A 17,599-nucleotide genomic window follows, 5' to 3' on the forward strand; every position below is an offset into this window, starting at 1 on the left:
GAACCCTGGGCCACCGCAGCAGAGTGCGTGCACTTAACCACTACGGCACCAGGCCGCCCCCTATTAATATTTATTAATAAATGACTTTTTTACACATTGAATTTATGTACATTTTTAAATTTGTTTTATAATTCGTAGAATTTCATCTTTAAGGTAATAGTAATGAAGCTAAGATTATTAATGCACCAATGAAAGATATGTCAAGTATTAACCAACTCAGATAAACTTTAGAGAAGTTTAACTGTGTAATATAGAAATGAGCCAGTGCGTGTAACCTTTAGAACTGCTTGTTTGTTATTCAAGTCAGTTATCCTTTCCTGTCTCCTCCATTTTCTTCTTAGTTAATCATATATCTTGTAAGCTAATATGTTTTATTAAGCCAGTTTGAATGGGTTTAGTTAGGTTGGTCACCATTGACTTGAGGATTACTCCTACTTTGTGAGATTTTTAAAAGAAGTAAATCTATTGGCTCTCCTAGCTAAATTCAAAATTATTGTTGATCAAGTTAAAGAAAAATGTATTTATTGCTTTAAATTGGGTGAAATCCTCCTGTCTGTGTGAATTTATGTTCATATGGGTATAGGTCTTCAGTAGCATTTCAGCACCTCCTGGGGAGGGCACTACGTTTTTGACATAGTTCTTACCTCATAAACAGTCGAATCTCATCCTATGCACAGTCTTCTGTGACACCTGTGGAAGATACTGAGTCCTTTTCTACTGTTAGGTCTCTGAACTTGAATACATGAATATGAGATCTTTTATTGTTGGGAAATGTTAAAGAGATGATGGCACCAGTAGCTTCCAATAAGTATTTGCTCAATGAATAAATAAAATGATAGACTTAAATATTTGTATGAGAACATCCTCCAGCCCCTATCAGCTTCTCAAAGAACTTCTGGAGTAGAACAGATCTACAACTTGCAAAGGTTTTGAAAGTACCAAGAATTCTTAGAAAAGAGGTCAAAGGAATCCTGCTGAGATTATTTTCATCCTGTGGGTGAATAGGATAGGGATTTATCAGTTTCCTCTTTCCAGCACCTATGCCACAATGTCCGGACTTTCTACTGAATTCTGAACTTTGAAGTACAAGAGCATTCTCAAGTGTAGTATCAAATATAAGACACACCGGAAATAATAGTATGTCTGGCAAGGATGTTATTATACCTTATTATAGACATTTAATTAAAATTTTTTGATTCATAATGAGAAACCTAACCAAAAATTAAGGTTGAGTCCTCCACTGTTGTCAAAGAGTTTTAAAGCAAGCAGATCTAGCAAAATCCCTCACGTGTGTATGTGTATATGTGTGTGAGTTTGTGTGTGCATGTGTATACACAAACACAGATACATATTCTGGAAGACAGGGCCACAGCTTTTGTGTGGTCTCAAAAGATGCCCTTTCTCAGCTTACAAATTAGAAAAAAGCACACCCTCTGAATGGAAAAATTAGAAAAAGTTGTCCCCTTTGAGTATATGAATTGGAAAAAGATCTCTTTATAGTCCCAGAGAGTAGATGGCACATTTATGTGAAGAAATGGCACCCGGGCCCCTGGGCCAGTGCAGTGTGGAGCCAGAGTATGCAGCGCTGCAGTGCACACCACATAGCCTGAAACGGAAGTCCTCCTGAAGAGCAAGGACTCCAGTAGAAACACACTGTTCTGAGAAGGGTCAGGGTCCCTTGATGTATTTGCTAGATTTAACTATAGACCAGGGCTTATTTAGGCTGATCTTTGCATCTTTCAGGAGTCTAAAGAGTTGAGTGGTTTGCACAAGCAGATCCCAAACCACCCGACTTGAGTATTCTTTAAGCTACGTCGAACTCTAGTCAATTCATGTGGAAAACTGTGGTAGCCTATGTGAAGTGCCTCGCCTGATACCTGGCATACGGTAAATTTCAACAAGTAGTAGTTTCCCACACCCTTCCCTTTATGAAAAGTCCATTTTTTTTTTGTAAACTGAATAATCTACTGCACATGTGAATACATTATACTGAATAATCAACTGCACATGTGAATATGTTATACTTTCAGGATATTTTACCTTGATAATTGATGGGTTGAAAGTATTTAGTGACTTATAACGCTAAGTTGGACTGTCCCTTGCCTATCCATTAGTTATTGGGTATTTTAAATAAGCAAACATTTAAACACACCAGAGGGGCCAGCCCGGTGGTGCAAGTGGTTGAGTGCACGTGCTCCACTGCGGCGGCCCAGGGTTCATCGGTTCGGATCCTGGGTGCACACCAACGCACCGCTTGGCAAGCCATGCTGTGGCAGTGTCCCATATAAAGTAGAGGAAGATGGGCACAGATGTTAGCCCAGGGCCAGTCTTCCTCAGCAAAAAAAAGAAAGATTGGCAGATGTTAGCTCAGAGACGATCTTCCTCACAAAAAAGTAAATTAATAAATAAATAAACACACCAGAGCCATACCATGTCCTATTTTGTTTGTAATTGTAACAATTACTCTTTTGTTATCTATTGACAAGTCAGATTTTTGAGTATACGGCTTTATGTTATCTTATGCCAGTCACTTAAATGATTCTTTTCTACAGCTCCACCTTATTTTTTACTTTATTTTAGTCACTTGCATCTCTGCCTCAGTCCCTACCTTGATCTCCACTGTGAAGGCAGAAATGAAATATTCCTGAATTATATTGTGAAATATAGAAATATGGCTTTATCTTCCATGTGTATGTTATGTAAATATTTATAAATTAAATATTAAGGAGCGTGGACTTGAATATTCTCTACTTTGAAAGGACAGGCTGCTCTTTGTTGAATCCAATTCTACCAATATCTCTACATTTATTCTAATATCTAATAACTAACTAGATAACTAGTATCTAATAGTGTGATCAAGTTTATATAAATTCAATTACTACCCTTGTTTTTATTTTCTTCCTTTAGGAAATCGAAAGGACAAAGATAGATGCTGAGAATGACAAGGAATGGCTGTTTTACATTCAGAAACTTCTTGAAGGACAGGTATTTCATTTTCCTACTGCACATATTAAAACTTCCAGATAAAAATCCCAAACCTTGCATTTTTACTAGATGTCTAACTTTTTGTAAACACACCCTATTTACTTCTGTTAGGTAAAGAAGAATTCTGATAGGTAGACAGGAAAGTTAACCCTCTATTTGTACGTTTGGACTTAACAAATGAAACAAATGCCTTGGGAAAGAGCCAACAAGGGTCTTAGCAAATGCATTAATTAAATTATTGAGTCAACCTCTGTGCTTGCTAGACTGAACAGAATCCATTCTCTCAGCCCTCTTAGGAAAAGAGGTTCTTTCTTATGTGTCTTTAAAGTTAGTAGTTGATATGGACACCTGAGGAGTTCATGGGTTTCAGTGACCTTTTACTATGGACCTGTTTCCAGTCAATTCATGTTTTCCTCACAGCCAGACAGCTGTTTATTACTGTGTCTTCCCGCATTCTCTACAGTATTTTCTACTGAGACCTCGAGCAGCTTGTTAGTGGGAAGTAAATATTGATTTGGCATCCTGTCAATGCAGAAAGAATGAAAAAATTTCCACCAGAGGCCCCTCAAACATTTTCCTATCGACATTTTCTGGGCCGAGTGGAAAGCAGCATAGAGGATGACAAGGCCAAGACGAGTGGAAATCCCTGAGGGGTCTGTTGAGACTGCTGCTGTGACCTGTGTGATACTTTTTCTTCCCTTTCAAGTATTTTTTTAATACACACATAGTCTGCTGGGATGTGCCCCTCTTGTAAGTGATCAAGGGCAGTTTATTGGCAGGTGAGAGCTCTGCTTTTCTAGTCATAGCCAGTTTGTGTTTTGACATCACTGACAGATGTAATATATTCTAAAACTTTTTCATTATAGTTCTTTTTGCTCAACCTAATTGTCTATTTTAAAAATGAACTGGAATAAAAGGAGCTAAAACACATTTCTCAAAATAGCAAAAAAAAATTTTATCATCCTGTGATTTCTGGCAAGTCGTAAATGTTTCTGTGTAAAGATTAAAAATAAAAGCTGATGTTAAATGCAATTATTTAACAAACAGCCGTATCTATGCTTTTGGAAAAGCATAAGTAAGTAATAAGTAAGTAAGTAATATGTGACCTACTTATCTTCTTAGTATCAGTTTCATATATTTTTGAAACATTATCCAAATCACTTCAATAGTAATAGAAGGTGATTTTCCTCAAAGTAGTTTAAGTGCAGAAGTGCTGGACAAAGGCTTTCACAGTGACAACTCGGTTTTTGAGAAGAAAGGCTATCTCTTAATCATATTGTGCGCCCAGCATCCAGCCCAGGGCCTGGCATATCAAAGGAGTTCAGTAATGGTTGTCATGGGTTACTTTTTTTAGCTTGAAAATGATAAAAATAAACTTTTTAATGAATTTTTTTAGTATTCAAGTTGTAAATATGACCCTTTAATGTGGAAATTATATCACCAATTATGAACATAAAAATAACAAATAAATACATATAAATCTTTATTACATTTTACTAAAGCCATACTGACACCAGACCTAATTTTTTAACTAACAGATGTAGACGTACATACACACGTTACACATCATTTGGATATATGTTTATTCTGTCCAATTAGTGTAAAAAAATCCTGTTGAAAATGGCATTAGACCACTTAATACTGCAGTTTGATATAGTGCCTTTTTGTGCCACTGAGCCTAGACTCTGGAATATAATTGCCTGGCAGTATTGATTTAATTGCCCAGGTTTATTTGTGGACTCCTAATTATTGACTGGAGGTAAATTTAATGGAGCAGACTTTATGAACACTGGGAAACCGCTGCTGTTGCTGTTATACATAATGAACTGCATCATGTGCCTTTAGATCATTTTTCAAGCTAATTTTATTCCACTGTGACAGTATGCTAACATTTAAAAAGTCAAACACTTTTTATTTTTATTACTGACATAGGTGGTTTTGCTGATGTCTTTGAATTTTGTGAAAAAAAAATAAGAGACTTCATTGGTTGAACTAAATGTCACTTTATAATTGCGCCCAAGAGAACAATCTATAAAATAGAAAACATCTCTTTTTTTTTTTTCGCCTACTTTTCTTCTCTCTCAATTCTAGCAATTATATTTGTCCTGAATTTTAGAAGAGGTTTTCTTTGTCCACCAATTTTTTAGGGTCTAAGTTATGCTCACACGATTGTGTGGGCAAGAGTGTAAATATGTTCATTCATTCATTTTGTTTAGTTTTTGGCATACGGCTCCATGTATCTGAGGCCACATGATCTTCAAGCCATGGAATAATTGTGTGCATGCCATAAAAAATGCTAATTAATTCAGTATTGATGTTTGATTATTAAAATATTTTGAAGATAAAGTTATAGGAAAACTTCCCTTTTATGTTCTCTCTCTGTGTTGGGTGCTGTGTATAATAGTATTTTGAGATCATAGGAGTTAATATGGCCCTGTGGTTTTATCTCTTATTTAAGGGTTAGGCCACAGAATTGTTTTCTGTTAAAGAAAATTTTTTCTGCATTCATTTAATGAAAATTTATATTGATAAAATACTTACCACAAAATAAAAAGCTGTTCTACCATATGGCAATATAGGACTTTACCATAATATAATACCCACTGCTCCTGTTAGCCAGAAGTGCATGAGAACTAAAGGAGCTAAAACCTTAACTTATCCATATTTAATACAGAATGCAAATATATGTCCTCATTATTTCAAATAGTCCTGATGCAATTGGTAATTTTATATATTTGATCTTTATCTGCACCTAACCTTTGCCCCCACAGATTTCTAGTAATAAGAATCACACAGAAAAAAATGTAGTATCTACTTCCATTTTTTATAGCATAGCTGCCTTTTAATTTCTTTGAACATTTTTACTTGTTTTAATTCCTCTTTTTACATTAATATGTTTTTAAAAACTTAAAATTTATGGCAGAGACAAACAAGTAAATTAATGATTATAATAGGATGGAAGAACCCTCCCCCCCAAAATTAGTTTTTCTGTAGTTTAAGGAGTGGGAGAAAAAAACAGAGATAGGAAAAGTAGGCTGAGACCAAGCTATGAAAGCTTTTGAGAAGGAAAGGGATGTAATCAGAGTTGTGCTTTAGAAAGATACGTGAGATCAGCATGCAGGGTGGCTTGAAGGGAGAAGAGACTGGGCACAAGAAGGTAGTCTAGGCGAAGGTCAGCGAGGGCCTGGATATGCCCTGTCCATGGAAATAGAAAGGATGAGATAGAGGTGATTCACGTGATAGTGATTGAACTGATGACAGTAATGAGATGAGATGAAGGGGTCAGAAAGCAGAAACCAAATAGGGGGGAGTTTAATAACCTACATGATGAGAAAGAGTTTTCGGGCTCCAAAGAGGTAGATCAGATTTGGTAGATGTCAACTATTGAAGCCGTAGAAAATTTAGTAGGTACGTTTCATTAACAATATTCAAGGAGTCACGATTTGTCACTAATTCAACCCAGCCTTCTGTTTGGCTTTCTCAGTTAAATTTAACCATTTAAGAACACATGTGAAACTCTTACAACTCAACGATAAAAAGAAAAGAAACTGATTTGAATAGATATTTCTACAAAAAGATGTGCAAATAGCCAATAAGCACATGCAAGAATGCTCAACATCATTAATCATGAGGGAAAAGCAAACCAAAAGCCAAAATGAGATGTATGCTTCACACCCAGTAGGATGGCTGTAATCAAAAGGACACACAATAGCAAGTGTTGGTGAGGATCTGGAGAAATTGGAACCCTCATACATCGCTATTGGGAATGTTAAATGGTGCCGCCATGTGGAAAATAGTATGGCAGTTCCTCAAAAAGTTAAAGATAGAGATTATATGATCCAGCAGTTCCACCCCTGGGTATATAGAAGAGAAATGAAGACATATGTCCATACAAAAACTTCTACATGAATGCTCATAGCAGCATTATTCATAGTAGCTTAACAGTCGAAGCAACTCAAAGGTCCATCAACTGATGAATGGCTAAACAAAATGTGGTATATGGATACATGGGAATATTATTCAGCTATAAAAAAGGAATGAAGTCCTGATACATGCTACAACATGGAAGAACCTTGTAAACCTTATGCTAAGTGGAAGAAGTTATACACGAAAGGCTACACACAATATGACTGCATTCATATGAAATGTCCAGAATAGGCAAATCTATCAAGACTGGAAATAAGTCAGTGGTTGCCAGGGGATGGGGGGAGATAGGGAGTGGCTGCTGATGGGTACAGGGTTCTTTTAAGGTGATAAAAATGTTCTGGAATTAGATAGTGGTGATGGTTGTACAACCTTGTGAATATAATAAAAACCAATGACATATTTAAAATGGTGAATTTTATGTAAATTATATCTCCATTTAAAAAATGAATTCCTTAATATGAGACATATTGAAAGAGAAAAAAATGCATTTAAAACTAAATTCAGTGAAGGCCTCATATCACATACGCTATGTCCTTCACCATTAGCAAAGATTGCCTTTAATGCATTTGAATTTGAATTTCTGTCTACTGGCCATAACTGTGAATACATGAGATAAATTATTTTATTTTATACTTAATCTGTTTCCTTTCAGCTGGCACATAAGGAGATGTCCTTCTATTCTACTCTAATTGATATTACCTCCTCATATATCCAAACAAGGAGTCAGTGACTTAACACTCTGTCCTCGAAGAGACAGTTTATTTGTTCTGTCCGTTCTGATCCTCAAAATTAAAATTATAAGAAAGGTCATTTAGTTTTGTTTTCAGACCTTCATAACACCTGAAACAGCCCTTTGTACTCGGGACTTTATAAAGGCAATGGAAAGAATTAGTGGAGATAAAACTGAACCCATGCTGTGGACTCCATTTGAAAAACATGTTTTGGGTGCCTACGACGTGTCAGGGATTGTTTCCGGTTTGGGGGCACAGAGTGAACAGAAGAGACGGAAATCCCTGCCCTCGTGGAGCTTACATTTCTGGGGAGGGAGGGCAATGAACAAATAGTTAAAATATATAAACTGTGAAATTTATTGAACAATTAACTTGAACAGATTATGGGTATACATATTAAAATATGTATACTTGTATAAAACAAACAATAATAAAGTTATAAACACAGTATGGTTCTTTACTAGGATTTGTATAAAAACCCTTTGCTGGGAATGGCTAGAAAATGTGTCTTGATTTTGTTTTGCTGTTGCCTTATTCTCTTTTCTGAGTTTCATTCAGTCTATTTTAGTCCACTTGGTATAGATCATTTTCTTGTGTTGGGACCGTATGAAATATTCTGTCTTTCTCCTTCAGGTGCTGAGAATTTAAAGTACAGACTTTAATCAGTGGTTTTTCTTTAGCTTTCAATATCTCTGTTCCTATTAGTTGCTTCCAATCTTGCAAATGCTGATATTTAAAATGACTCTTTCCCCAGTGCCCTCTCTGCAAAATATGCTTGCCTTCTATAGAATGCCTTGCAATATGGCAGTGAGAGGGTTTTGTAGATCTCCCTGGCTTTTGTAAACCGAGTAACTTCCAGCCTGAAGATTAACTGCAAGTTTCTCCTTACAACTCTGAGCACACTTACTCTGTGCTTTCTATGTTGTACTTGTAACACACTTACACATCCCTGCACACTCACACACTCATCTCTCTCACACATAAACCCACACACTCAGTCAACCACACACATTTCTCACAGTTCGCTGAAATAGCAACAGTTTAAAATTTTCCCTTCAGAGACTTGCTGGGATTTTTTTTTAATTGAACAATTTCAAGCCTACTTTTATGTTTCTAGAAAAAAGACATATGTGGTTAAAATTAAAAGGTAAATTTTATAGTATGTGTATTTTACCACTGTAAAAAAATTGGGAAAAACATGAAAGGGAAAACAAATTACAGCCTTTATCAAAGTTTGAGAACAGCAGATACAGCCTTCTCTGTGTGTCAGTTTTCATCAGAACTCATATATATGATATGTGCCAGAAATATAAACAACATTTAGGAAACTAAGCTCAAAATTCAGTGCCAAATTTAAATTATAAATAAGTTGTTCTTTCTGATAGCATTCTTACTTATTTTAACAAGTTTAGTCTTTTAATTACAAGATATAGAGTGGATCTTATCCATCTAAATATGTGTCTATATAATATATATTACGTATATATGTGTGTATGTATAAATATTTATTTCTAACAAATTTTGCACCTTTAATTTTATAATAATCAAACTGCACTGGCGTTTCTTACTAAAGTCTCAAAGTCTCACCGAATCATATCCTGTGTAAAAGCAGGTTAATACATAAAATATGTATTTCAGTATGACTCAAACTAGATTAAAGTCAATTTATATTTTAAAAGCAATATCTTTTTGGTAATAGTTTTCAAACCAAAAACAAGAATGAAAATGGGGGGCCGACCTGGTGGCGCAAGTGGTTAAGTGTGCGCACTCCACTGCTGCGGCCCGGGGTTCGCTGGTTCAGATCCCGGGTGCGCACCGACGCACCGCTTGTCAAGCCACGCTGTGGCGGCGTCCCATATAAAGTGAAGGAAGATGGGCATGGATGTTAGCCCAGGGCCAGTCTTCCTCAGTGAAAAAAGGAGGAGGATTGGCAGATGTTAGCACAGGGCTGATCATCCTGACAAAAAAAAAGAATGAAAATGGTTAAAATGTTAATCTTGTCCTTTAGATTTAACAAGTTACCCTTATTTCAATTTTTTCTTTCAACACAAAAATTTTGCATTTTTTATTATTAGGAGCACCTCGCATTTAGTGCTGATGCTGTGAGTTATCTCTCTGTTTTACAGTCATGGACTTCAGGCTTTATTATTCTTCTAAGATAGCTTTCCACCCTCCGCAGCCATCACCCATATCTTCCCTTTATACAGAAACACCTCTGAATGAAGCCACAATTTGTAAGTGTGAGTGATAAATTTGAGATTGCATCAATGGCATACCAGTTCCTAAAGGCAAATATCTGTAGGTGTTTACACACAAGAGAAGCTGAAAATCTGTGTGAAATCAGGGAAATCCCTCCAGTAATAGAAATCATCTTTTGCAGCAGAGACAGCCAGAACCACTAGGAAGATCCACTTCAAGACTACAGTATAGATCAAGCCAAACTCTCTGTAGTTGTTCTGATGTCCTAGTTAAATTTCCATACTAAGAAATCTCACACAGTGTCAACTCTTCACTTGTCCGTTTCTTCCTTTATGCTGAAGAGTTCGAGCTTGTGTAACTCTGCACTGACATAACCAGGAGCATCACTTCTCCTTTTTATGCAAGAGAAAGAAAGAAACCATGCAGGCTTTCTGGACTTCATAGTCCCTGGCACATACCATCCTAGATGAAACCCGAGGTAGCGTAATTGTTGGGTTTGTTGTTTCAGACATATTTGACGGGGCAAGTGAGCAAGGATCCTTGCTATTGGCCAATCAGATTGCCACTTCAATCCAGCTCCAAAATCCTGTCAGTAAAAGGATGGTTGTGCTTCCTGTGTCTGAGGGAGTTCTGGGGGAGCCTTAGCCCCCTCCAGAATGCATATGGAGAGAATTTAATTGACTCTAAACTGCCTGTATGAAATAAACTTGCACTTAATCTGGGCTCCCAAGTAGCAGAAAGTTGAGTCTCCTAGTCTTTTTAGTGTTTTTAAAACATTTTGCAGTTTAAAAAATGGGGCAAACAAATAAGCAGACCATGTGACTTTTTAGAGCACTTTCCAAGGCATGTCATATTTAAGTACAGTTTCAGTCATAACTCTACCCAACCTGTAGCTGTGTGCTGAGAATTGATGTTCATTTGGTACTGTAAGATTTTGAAGAGCTTTCTCGAATCACTGTAGATAAAATTATGTCCATCTAGTCTTCAGGTTAACCATAATTTATGAGATTTAAGAGTTAATGATAATCTGTATGTGATATAAGTGATAACTCTCTGTTAATTAAAATAGCCAATTAACTTAAAAATCCCATTCTTATCCATTATCAAAAAACAATAATTTTTGTTAATTCATCCTAAACTGAGCAGAAATTTTTATCTGTATAATCTCTGAAAAAAGGTGGATAAATAAATGATTAGTATAAACTTGGTAAGAGAGGCTATTTTTAAAATCAGGGCTGTTAGTGCATTCATTATTTGAATATGTATTGAGTCTACTCCATAAATAGAGAACTATTTTTAAAGTAAGAGGGACATCTAGTTAAAATATTTTGGTTAATAGTTACTTTAAGTTGTTGTATTCATTTGAAAACAATAAGTATATTTTATGAAATGTTTTGTAATTCTGACTTTTCCTTAGTCTTCCTCTAAGTTTCTTTCAATTATTAACTATTTTAATATAAAATTACATTGATTTTATGTTGTAAAATTACAATTGATTCTTATATATTAAAAAAATAATTTTTGAAAGGCCTATTTGAAGATGTAGATTTACGTGCCAGTGAACTGCAGGTCATAAACAGCAAGTAGAGTGAGCACTGGGTTTAGAGGGAAAAAATGTAGGAATTGCTCCGTAAAAAAGGAAAATAGAGGGGCCCGGCCTGGTAGCATAGCTGTTAAGTGCACGCGTTCCACTGCGGTGGCCTGGGGTTCGGATCCCGGGCGCCCACCAACACACCGCTTGTCAAGGCACGCTGTGGCAGCATCTCATATAAAATGGAGGAAGATGGGCACAGATGTTAGCCCAGGACAGTCTTCCTCAGCAAAAAGAGTATTGGCGACAGATGTTAGCTCAGGGCTAATCTTCCTCACAAAAAAAAAAAAAAGGAAAATAGAAAAGTTCAATTAAAATAAAGAAACATCTCCAACTAACTCATAAGATTTATGAACTTTTGTCTAATATTATATAAACACATAATAATATTCTTCTGACCTATTTGTAGAGAAAAATAGAAGAACCTAGAAAGGCAGATGGATGTACACATACTGTGCATCTTGATTAAAAGATTGATTGCTTTTTGAAATCCATAATGAGTTAGCCTCTATACAGAGCTTAAAAGAAGCTTACAATCCAATAAAACAGTATTGACAAACAATTGTGTTTAACTGTGGGGCTTTTCATTTTATTGAGAGCTGGAAGAAGAGAATAAAGGGAGTTGTCAGCAATAAATTAGTAAATGGACCTCCTATTCACCTTGGAGGCTTCCTGGAAGAGAAATTCTTTGAGAGAGATTTTTTTAAGGCAAGCAAAATGTGCAAGTACATGCCAAGTTGAAAACTGTTCAGATCATAAAATGATAAGAGTAGGTTTATATTTTTAATTTTAAAATGAAATTTGCAAATAAGATGATTAATGTCAATACATTGTGGCCTGGTAAAAGTGCTGTGACATTATTACATAGGAAATTATGTAACCAGCATGTTTCCCAAAGTGTGTTCCATGGCCACTTGATAGTGCCACATGATAAACAGACCATGAGAAAAGGGGGGACAAATGAATTTAGAAACAGGTATTATATTGCACTCTTGAGAAACACAGTGCCTGTTAGCATCTTAAAGCCTCTGAGAGATCCTGAAATAAAGGAACTTTTTAAAGTTTGGTCTGTTTCCCCAACTTATTTGATCAGAGAACCCTTTTTTCCTTAGAACAACATTAGGAAATGACGTTTTAAACACTCATTTCTGCTTTTGTTTTTACCAGAAAGAGATGGGAGGTTATTCTCCATCTTGTTTGTCTGCCTTTTTGATAGGAATGCCTGTGGTACTGAGTGCCACATGCCACAGTCAAACTAAAAGAAAGTCACCCAATAGTTTTGTGGGTTTTTTGTGCATTTCTTTAACATCTAATATTAATTCTCTGAGAATGTAAATTATCTAATTTGTAAAACTGGCAGTTTTGCCAATTATAACTCTTTTCTTCATCCCAGAAGGGCAATTTGTCAAAGTAAGGATTTGCTCTTAGTATCATTATCTTCCAGAAGGGAATCCAACAACTTCTTTCTCCTTGATTCTAAGATGCATTTTCCTCACATTTTCTCATTTCTGAAATTGGAATGCGTATGCGGTATGAGTATATTTAATGTGGTAGGTTTTTTTTTTTCCAGAGAAAGCTATTTTTAAGTCAATGTGAGTATCTCATATTCAACTGTATCTTGGAACTGAACAAATGTGATAGTTTGGTATCTTATGCTTTCTTCAGTGGTAAGTTTCAAGTAAGATAAATGTGTGAAGCTCCTGACATAGACTATAGATATAGTCTATCCCAACATAGACTCAGACTGCCTTAAGGAGAAGGAAGTTAAACTAGAAGGCTGTTTAGGATCTGAGGCAATTCTATGGACCAGCTTCGGTCTGTTTCTCCTTCACGGCCTACATGATCTGTTTGTGCCCATCTGGCCTGTTGTTTCACTGCTACTGGCCAATCTTTTCTCTTTTCCCTAGTTCAAATTCAGAAAAGAACCATTCTCGTTGGTTTAGCTAATTATAATCACCTTAGCTGAGCACAGCTGAGCATCTCCTCCAGGGGGCAGCAGGCTGTCTTTGTCAGGTGTTGGCAGTGATGCCATCAGTGGTGTCCTGGCCCCAAAAAGGGCCGGCTGCTGCTTCTCTGTAGGGAAGGGGACTGGGCACGACAAGCATTCTCATTAATATATTCAAGAAGACAAAAGTAGTCTTTCCCTGGTTAATCAAAAGGACAACTCCGAAAAATGACTTACTGAACTTCTGAGTTATTATAAGCCTCTTATCTGAGACCAGACAGCTGGGAAGGAGGATAAAAAGAAGTTGGGAGGGCTATGGGAGGTAGTTGGGGAACATTTCGGATTTTCTTTTATGTACAGTCCATAAATGTATTATATGAATTGGAGTTCTACAGGCAACCCAGTGAAGCAGAGGGAACTATAAAACTTTGCCAGAAAACTTATATAAATGATGAAATTTAAAAATGTACTCTATGTTTCATAAACTCAGCGGTTTGCAACATGTGTATTATACTTTGACATGCCAAACAAACTTTTCTATAACAACTTAATCAATGGGTATGCTTTCGCCATTTTTTTCCCCTGAAATTTTACCCTACAACCCTTGAGGTGTTCAGCTGTAGCACAGACAAGTGGATTGATAGTTCTCGTTCATTCTTTTGTGAGTGAGGAACATACAGTACCTCTCCTGTAGGCCTGTGGGCCCTAGAGATGACTGTAACCCGCTGTTGATCCGCTGATTGAAGGCAAACGGCTTAGCTGCTTGTGTTGCAGATTACACCATCAACACGGTCAGTAAACCACGAATTGTTCAATAAGGCGTTTATCTTTTTTCATTTTACTTCTGCTCTTTTATCATTTTTATTATAAAAGGCAAAATTACCCACACTAGCCAGCAAGATCAGTTGAGAAGAGACCCAGTAAGGTGCCATCATGGGTGCAAAGTTGCAGATAGCTGAGTTCTAATGGTTTAATGATATTCAGTATATGTTTTTGAACTGAAGAAAATACAGAGTTTTGGTCATCTTTCTTTCTGTTTCTCTTACAGCTTCCTTTTGCCGCGTATTTACTAGAAGCAGTACTTGAGAAGATAAATGAAAAAAAGAAACTAGTTGAAGTATATTTCACAATTATGAAAGATATTAGATGATATTATGATGGAGAACTTTTTTCAAATGTGAAAACTTTTATGTGGTGTGATTGGAAAACATGCATTGCAATCCTGATGCAATATCTGCTCCAGCTATCAATAGTCAGGTTCAATACCAAAATAAGAAGTCTGAAACTAGTTAATTGCTGAACAAGTGAAACTAATTAAGTGCTTAGCCATTTAAAAGGAAATAGTGTAGCATTTGATTGTTGAAAACAAATATTGCCACAAATCAATGCAAACTTAAAAATGATTTTCCTTCCAGTGCATTAGGAAAAATTAGAACAAGCTTGGCACACACAAATTGGTCTGAATATAAAAAGAAAAAAGTGTAAACTGGGGATTTAATGCTTTAAGTTTTATAAAGAAACTAGACTTTTTACATAAAACTGCTACAAATGGCCTTAAATCATCCAATAAGCAACACATTTGTATTGTAAGCACTTATAAAATGAAGCATCATAACTTAAGGGTGAACATTTAATGAAATAACTTGTGTCGTCCAATATATCCGTTCTCAACATACTGGATTATATAGGTGATACTGTATTTTCCTAGAACTGTTTGGCAAAAATAAAAATATTTTCTCCTTCTCTCTCTCTCTTTTTTTAAATTCACAATTCTTTGTGTGGGCATATAAATTAGCAAGGGACCACAAACCCAGTGTACAAAATTAGGCTAGATCTAGCATAACTCCTACTGTGGTCAACTAACTAAGGTCTTAACTATGTTGTCATCCTTATTTAGGTTCCAAACATTCACCCGTCATTTTACCTCCTCACTACATTCCTGTCACACCTGACTTTTTTGATTCCTCTAATTCACCAGACTTTTGCCTGCCTCCAGTCTTAACCCTTGCTATTCTCTCTTTCTAGGATACTCTGTACTCAACTTTTCTCGTGACTGGCTCTTTCTCATCATTCAGGTTCACCTTACATATTCCCTCAGAGACATATTCCCTGGCCATCTTACTATTTAATTTTCTTTATAACACAAAATAATCAATTTTGCCTGTTCATTTATTTATTTTCTTGTTATTTTCTCCTCTCCCTGCTCCCTTTAGAATATATAGGTCCCATGAGGTTAAGGCAGAAGTTGGCAAATCTGACCTGCCACCTGTTTTTGTGTGGCCTTCAAGCTAAGAATGACTTTTACATTATCAAATGTTAAAAAAAATCAAAAGGAGAATAATATTTTGTAACATGTGAAAGTTATATGAAATTTGAATTTTAGTGTCCATCAATAAAGTTTTATTGGAACATAGTGATGCTCATTCATTTATGTATTGTTTACAGCTGCTTTCTCACTGCAGTGTGGAGGTGAGTAGTTGTGGCAGAGACCGTATGTGGTGCTCTCATCACTATGCACTACTGCTTGGCACACCACAAATCACAGTGACGTAGTTATCACTTGACAGCATTTCAAGTGCCACAAATACTATCATACTGTGATTTTTTTCTTAATACCACTGCATATCCATGTCAAAACATGAAAAGAAGGGGGAAAAGGCTGTCAAATGTCACACTTTTAAGGCATAGTGGAGTGTGGGTTATTTTGCTATTGAATTAGATGGCAAAGCATTATGTTTATTATGCAATGACACTATATCTGTGCTAAAAGAATGCAATATATGACATTCCAAGACTAAGTACTCATCACAGTATTCCCAACTCACAGGAAAGCAACAGTAATAAAAAACTACAAAATTTTAAATGTAATATCTCATCACAGCAGAATTTTATTACAAAGATAAAAATGACTCTGCACAGTATGACCCTAATAGCAAAACCAAACAAAGAAAGAAAGTGTGGTAGGCTGAAAACTGGCTCCTCAAGATGTCCACCTCTTATCCCTGAAACTGAATTTCTTATCTTATATGGCAAAAGGGACTTTGCGAATGTGATTAAATTAAGGGTCTTGTGTGGGGAGATTATCCTGGATTAACTATTTGGGCCTGATTCCTTCTAAGAAGGAAGCAAGAGGAGTCAGATAGAGAGCAATGTTACCACAGAAGCAGAGGGACAGAGAACTTTGAAGATGCTATCCCAATAGTTTTAAGTATGGGAGAAGAGGGCCATGAACCAAAGAATGTAGGCAGCCTCTGGAGACTGGAAAAGGCAAGGAAATGGATTCTCCCCTAGAGAAAGGCAAATGGAGTCCCCCCCTGGAATTGGATTCTCCAGAAAGAGCTGGCATCGTTGACACCTTGACTTCAGCCTGGTGAAACTGATTTTGCACATCCAGAACTGTAAGAGAATACATTTTTGCTGTTTTAATCCACTAAGTTTGCAGTAATGTGTGATTGCAGCAATAGAAAACTAATACAATTTGCTAAAATTCTGTTTAGAATTTTTATATCTATGTTCATGAGGGATATTGGTCAGAAGACACAAGATCAAGGTGGTTCAGTATTCAAAAATCAATTAATGTAAGCCACTATCTAAACAGAAAGAAGATATATCATATGATCATAAAACTTTAGAAAAAGCATTTGAGAAAAATCAACACCCATGCATTAAAAAGCACTCAGAAAACTAAGAACTTCCTGAATTTGATAGGAACATCTACAAAAAGCCTACAGTTAACGTTATACATAATGATGGAAGATTGAACACTTCACCCTAAGATCATGAACAAGGCAAAGATGTCCACTGTCACCACTCTTATTCAACATAATATTGAAAATTCTAGCCAGCACAGTAAGGCAAGAAAAGGAAATAAAAGACATACAAATTGAAAAGAAAAAAGTAAAGCTCTCTCTAAACAACAAACGAAAACACCTCCTAGAATTCATAAGTGACTTAAACAAGGTCTCAAGGTACAAGATCAACATAAAAATCAATTATAATTCTATACACTAGTACACTAGTAATAAATACATGGAAACCAAAATTGGAAATACAATACACTTTACAATTGCTTGAAAAGAAAGGAGAGAAATATTTAGATGTAAATCTAACAAAGCATGTACAAGACTCGTATACAGAAAATTACAAATGCTGATGGGAGAAATCAAAGCAGATTAAATAAATAGGGAGACATACTGAGAGTATGGATTGGGATACTCAACA

General features: G+C 36.0%; 1 protein-coding gene across 7 annotated transcripts in view; it reads left to right on the top strand.

The window, feature by feature from the left end:
• Positions 1 to 15,778, top strand: part of CNTLN (centlein) — a 330,124-nt gene extending 314,346 nt beyond the window's left edge. For all 7 annotated transcript variants that reach the window (XM_058565850.1, XM_058565854.1, XM_058565855.1 and 4 more), the window contains 2 exons: positions 2,908 to 2,985; positions 14,427 to 15,778. In XM_058565850.1, the coding sequence (XP_058421833.1) occupies positions 2,908 to 2,985; positions 14,427 to 14,528 (180 nt within the window). In that variant the 3' untranslated portion in view covers positions 14,529 to 15,778. The remainder of the gene's footprint in view (positions 1 to 2,907; positions 2,986 to 14,426) is intronic.
• Positions 15,779 to 17,599: the final 1,821 nt, after the last annotated feature.

The sequence above is a fragment of the Diceros bicornis genome, chromosome 22 (genome assembly GCF_020826845.1).
Source record: "Diceros bicornis minor isolate mBicDic1 chromosome 22, mDicBic1.mat.cur, whole genome shotgun sequence".
NCBI classification, from domain to species: domain Eukaryota; kingdom Metazoa; phylum Chordata; class Mammalia; order Perissodactyla; family Rhinocerotidae; genus Diceros; species Diceros bicornis.